Source organism: Chaetura pelagica, unplaced genomic scaffold (assembly GCF_000747805.2).
Source record: "Chaetura pelagica isolate M959 unplaced genomic scaffold, ChaPel_1.0 scaffold158, whole genome shotgun sequence".
Taxonomy (NCBI): domain Eukaryota; kingdom Metazoa; phylum Chordata; class Aves; order Apodiformes; family Apodidae; genus Chaetura; species Chaetura pelagica.
In genome coordinates, this window is record NW_009954182.1 from 179857 (window position 1) to 185870 (window position 6014).

The window sequence follows — 6014 nt, forward strand, 5'->3', positions numbered from 1 at the left end:
CAGAGTGTGATTGGTAGACATAAAGCTTTGGGTAAAAAAAAATCACCCCAGTCTAAATAAGGAGGAAGTTTCACTGCTGCACAAACTGCTGTTTGTTTGGCTCAGAGGTCAACTTCTTGGTGCAAGATCACAGCTGGTGAGTAGGTCATGCAAAGCTTCTTGCAGAGTTTGATGGTAATAGGGAAGAAACTGTTTCTAAATAACATTTTCTGCTCTCTTTCCATCTTAATGTGTAAAGCAATCAGTGAGGAATTGTTTCCTGCTGTCTAAAGACAGAAGGTGCTGGGAAGGCAGGTACTGAGGTGTTCACAGTCCAAGCCAACAAGGCTGTATTTGGAGAATGCAAACTCTCCCTAGGAACTGAAAGCTTTCAGCTGTGTAAAACAGTTGTCATGGGCTGGTGGATTGTACTCACAGGGATACCTATGGCATCATGTCTAAATGCAGGGAGTACCAGTGTTCTGAGTAGCTCTGTGGTCATTTCCAGATGGAGACAGAGCTATTATCCTATGGAGGAGATTAAGACTGCAGGTACAGAAATGAGAAGTGAGAGTCCCCTGAGTGAAGTCTCTGCAGCTGCCTCTTCAGGAATGAAGAAAAAGAATTCACTGGTAAAGCTCCTGTACCTTGAAAATTGCATTAGAAAACTGGTTTCAGGCTGGCTAAAGCCTCTGGAGAGGTTACACACAGCTGTGACACCCGTGAGCTGCCTCCTGTCCTGCCCCTTGCTCCACCTTGCAGCGTGTTCATTGAGTGAAAGGAAACACAACTCATCTCCGAGATGTCCAGCAAGCACGGAAAGCATCCTGTAAGAGACAACCCCACAGCATCACAGACTGCTCAGGACCCACAGCTGCCTCTGGAAGAATATCTTGATTGCCCTTAGGCAGCCATCCCAAAGCCTACCAGGTTCCTAGCCCTGTGGTGGGGCAGGGGAGGACAGCAGCAGGGTCACTTTGGGAGATCCAGGCTCTGTCAGGGTTCAGAGTGGAGTGAGCCCAAAGCAGAATGACCCGGCCCTGCCCATGTATGGCCTTGTTTTGAGCTGTACCACACCCTGTTCCACATGTGCACCTTGCAAGTGAGATGCACAACACCTGACAACACGGAGGAGATGAAGCACAGTCTGTGGAAGTCTGGGCAAGACAGAATGATGGTGTGTGTGTTATGGGGACCTGATTTTACCCAAGTTCTTATCTGCTGTTGACCCAGTCTGTGCAGACAAAGGAAGCACAGCACAGCTTCAGGTACAGGAGTCTGCATCTGGCGAGATTAATGTTACTGTGGGTAACAACTCTTGGTGACCACACAGAGCATTGCTGTGGCGTCACTTTCCTCAGCTACCAACAAGGACATTGTCAGTTCACTGCAAACTAAATACTAGTCTGCAAAGCCGAACTGGGCTCACATTTCTCTGGGCTCTCAATTTTGTGCAACTTCACCAAGAGGAATGACTATGTAGGCCTCCAATCTGCCTTGCTCAGCCCTGCTGCTCTCTCATCAGGACTCAGCAACTCGTGCACTTGTCCAGTAAGATACAAACTGACAACAGGTTTGAGGTCTTAAAATGTTTCCTGCTGTAGGTGATATGTAAATAAAAATGCACTTTGCTCTGGATAGCTGCACAGGCAAAGAGGGAATGCTAAGATAAAAAACAAGTCTTTTGTACAGACTGTACACCTAGGAACTGAAGCCTTCCTGGACCCTTGTCTCCTCTGAAGGGAGCCCCCTGGGAAGAGGCTGGAATATACTTTTTTTTCGTATTTCCCACAATAAGTCATTGCCACTATCTCAGGCCATTTTCCACTTCTTTGTGTATCCAGAAAGATGTCTTTTAGGAGGCAGGGCAGCAGGTATATAGCAGCAGACAAGCAGCCTAGTAGTACTGCAGCCAGCTGGAGCAGGTAAGTCTCTGATTTTGTACCTCCAACCCCTTTTTTTTTTTCTATCCCTGATTGTCCAGTGTGTGTCAGAAAATAACTAGATAAAGTGTCTCTTACTCCCTGGAGAATGTTTCTAGCCATAAAGCTGGCTGAAACAAGCTTAGAACAGAAAAATAAGTTAGTACTTTTTTACCTGTCTAGGAAATTATTAGAATAATTTGCTGAGGCAGCACAGCAGACACTCCTCCTCTGGGCAGTGCTAATTTAAGACTGGATTTCTCCTAAAAGGTTTATATTAATTTTGGACAAGTTTTCTATGTTACTGGGACGTCAGGTCAGATTTTGGCTTTTTTGCCTTGTAGCTCTTTTCTGGATGGTCCTTGAATCCACATACCTGCTCCTCCATTTGGAGACCCAGTGGTGCATGGGGGTTGGATTCTGGGTCCTGCATCTCCACCTTGGCTGCTGGTCTCTTCCCTGGTGTGTCAGGTTGGGAGAGGTACTCAGAAGAGCCGTATTGTTTTCTTCTGGAGCTGGGCACAAAATCTTTGCTTTCATCCTGTGCAAAGGAAAACAAAGAGGATTGGGACTCAGGGACTATGAAGGGGTTCCTGGTCTGGGTTTGCAGTGCAAGGTACTGGCTTGAGTCCCTTTGGCAAGGAGGGACTTAGGCCACCAGCCCAGCTCTCACATGTTCTCACTTATATGATATTTAATAAAGATTTAAAAAAAAAACCAACACATCCAACAAAGCACAACAAACCTGTGCTCAGCTTGTAAGGCTCGCTGGTTCCAGAATGCTTGTATCTCTAAGAGACTATCAGCAGAAAATCCCACGGTTTAGTGACTGAAACAGTTTCTTAAAGTTATTAACTCTAAGTCCCACATGTGAGGGATGCCCAGCAACCTGAACCTCACATTTTCTTGGCAATGAGGATGTGATGTGGGAGCGTTCTACACAGTTTTTCTGCTGTAGGCATCTAAATGGCACTTCTAAAGCCACAGATGTTTTCTTGAATGTCTGCAGAGACCTTTATGGGATCATACCTTGGGATTCAGATGCCTACAGTCTGACCTAGGGCTGGTTGGTGAACCTCTGTGTTTCACTTGAGGCTGCACCCTACTGTGAGGAGTCCCCATCACCCTCCAGCTCCCTGGGAAGATGGCAGTGCTTTTGCTGTTACTGGCTGGAAAACCTCTTTATCTACAAGTTCCAGCACACTGTAAGACTGTCTTCTCAGCAAGTCTGCTGATGACATGAAGCTGGGAGGATTGGCTGATCCACCTGAAGTCTGTGTAGCCATTCAGCAAGATTTGGACAGGCTGGGCAAAGAGGAACCTCATGAGGTTCAACAAGAGCTAATGCAGAGTCCTGCACCTGGGAAGGAACAACAAAATGTACAAGTACAGGCCAGGAGGTGATCTGCTAGAGAGCAGCTCTGTGGAGAAGGACCTTGGAGTCCTGGTAGACAGCAAGTTCTCCTTGGGACAAAAATGTGCCCTTGTGGCCAAGAAGGCCAATGGTATCTTGGGGTGCATTAGGAGGAGTTGCAAATAACTTAGGATATGAGAGCTGCCCTCAGGGAGGTTCTCCTCCCCCTCTACTCTGCCCTAGTGAGATCACATCTGGACTGTTGTGTCCAGTTCTGGGCTCCCCAGTTCAAGAGGGACAGGGATCTACTGGAGAGAGTCCAATGGAGGCTACAAGGATGAGGAAGGGACTGGAACATCTGTCATACAAGGAAAGCCTCAGAGACTCCAACTGAGCCTGGAGAGATCTTCAAAGATCTGGGGGTTTTTGCCACTGAAAAAGGGTCTCCTGGTGAGATCTCCACTCCAGAGCCCTTCACCTCAGTGATTTCACTGAAATGAGCTATGAAAATATCAGTTCTGAAATCAGGTAAGAAAATTATCAGCTCTGCTTACTTTGGAGATGGCTGAAAACACAGAGTGTTTCCTGAAACACACAGTGTATAGCCCTGAGAAGGGGCTGCAGGTAGGGGTGGGACAGTTTTTCTCCCTGCCCTGTAGCAAAAGGGATAACAGGGAAGGGAGAGGAAGCAGACCCTTTGCCTATAAAAGCATCTCTGATATGGTCACCAGGGTTTGATAGGTTCTCAAAAAAAAGCTGCAAAGTCTAGTGGGTTTGGATGAGCAAACTCTCTGTTTGCTGTGGATAACATCCAGCAAACTCTGGACCTGACCTCATCCTTGTGATCCAAGCCCTAGAACAGAAGTGAGATAAGAGAAGCAGTAGCAGCACTTTGGTGAACAGGAACAACACAGGCACAGGTTCCATAGGAACCTACAACCAACCATGGCCCAGTCCATAACCATGGTGGGCCAGGTGAGGTGATAAATTTAATGTAATGAGTGGCAATCATCTTAATGGACCCAGACAAGGGCTGGGCACCTTTGTATTTCTGATACAGTTGTTGTTTTGGAGATGAGGCCACTGGGTGAGCATGTAGGTGCTCCATCCCCTTGGGCATCTGACAGCATCAGTCTGTCCCTGCTGTCAGGCAGCATGAACTTATAAGTACTAACCCAGACACACTGTTCAAAGAGTTTCTTAGCTGAACAGTTGAGCCGGGGCCTTCAGGCTGGCCACCCTTCTAGTGTGTCAGCAGTGCAGACAAATGCCTCCTGGTAGGACACAAGAGCCAGGTTGGTGACGAGCTCAGCAAGTTCCACGGCAACTCAGGAGCTGATGGCACCCCAGAGGACAATCAGCTGGGCACTGACAAGCACCTGGGAAGCTGCTCTGGGCAGTGTTACACTCCAAGATTCACACAAAACAGAATCCTCGGACAAAGTTACTGAGGTCCAAGGAAAAATGAAAACATGGTGACTGGTGTGGTGTGGTTGGCTGCTTAAGCAGGAGCTCATGTGGAGGCAGCAATGGGTGAAGTGGTGCTGGATGCACTAGTAAGTCCCCAAGCAGAGGAGAGAAGGGGTGAGAGGTAGCACATACTGTCAGGGAGACTTTTCTATGACACCTGCCCACCACAAGAAGGTGCACAGAGCTTCACTTGAAGCACACAGCCCAGCTTCAATCATATTAATGTCACAGCCATGAGAATACCAAATTAAGTGCATCCATCTTGCATTGCTGACAGCTTATCTGCTTGCTGCCTGCTGGTGCTTTTGGACTAATTCAGGCATTGCACATTTTCAGCAGTCAAATGTCACACCAGAGAAATACCAACTTAGAATCACAGAATCATCCTGTTTGGAAGGACCTTGAAGACCATCAAGTCCAACCATAACCTAAATCCCCTACCATAACCTAATTTACCCATTCAATGCTTAAGTCATGTCCCTAACACCACTTCTATATTTCTTTTAAATACTTCCAGGGATGGTGACTCCACCACCTCCCTGGGCAGCCTGTGCCAGTGTCCAGCCACTCTTTTGGCAAATAAATTCTTTCTAATATCCAGTCTAAACCTCCCTTGGTGCAGCTTCAGGCAACAACAACTTTGGTGAACTTTTCAGGCAACTTTATTGTCTGAAAACACTAAGCACAACACAATGACTGCTTGAGGTCTTGCATCTCCTCAGGTCTTTCATGGGAGCCCGAGATAGGCTGGCTGCTAGCACTAGAGGGTGCTGCTCCTTAGGCTGCAGCATCCATCCCTCAGCACTTACTGTTTTCTGGGTCTCCCAAAGAGCTGCTGCTTCTGTAGCAGTATTGCTAAGAGCTGCCAATACCTCCTGTAGCTTCATTAGGGACATTTGCCTACATCAGCAGTACAAAAATGGAAGGCTGAAATTACACCTTGTGCCTTGGCATCTACTTGCAAGAATTATCACCAGGTGCTCAGTTTGGGTCTGTCCTGAGGGACAGACTAAAAAGGTGGGGGCCAAGGCTCCAGCTTGCTTTAGCCTCCTGGTGTGCTGCAGCAAAGGGTCTGACATAAGCACTTAATGGAGGAGAGGAAGATGTATTTTGGCAGAAGCAGCACAGACCCTGTGTTTCACAAGTAGACTCTTCAGGCAACCTCAGACTTTGGATAGCAGAGATGGGAAGAGGTGACAGCAATGCCTTCACAGGAAAGCTGAATGTGCAAAGTTAGCAGAGATCAGCACCAAGCCTTCTGCCAGAGAAACAGCTGCATCTTTAACTGA

General features: G+C 47.4%; 1 protein-coding gene across 1 annotated transcript in view; it reads right to left on the reverse strand.

The window, feature by feature from the left end:
* Window positions 1-2202: 2202 nt before the first annotated feature.
* The window catches only part of LUZP1 (leucine zipper protein 1), a 9236-nt gene continuing 5424 nt past the window's right edge, over window positions 2203-6014 (reverse strand). Inside the window, exon 2 of the mRNA XM_010002909.1 lies at window positions 2203-2442. Coding sequence (XP_010001211.1) covers window positions 2203-2442 — 240 coding nt within the window. The remainder of the gene's footprint in view (window positions 2443-6014) is intronic.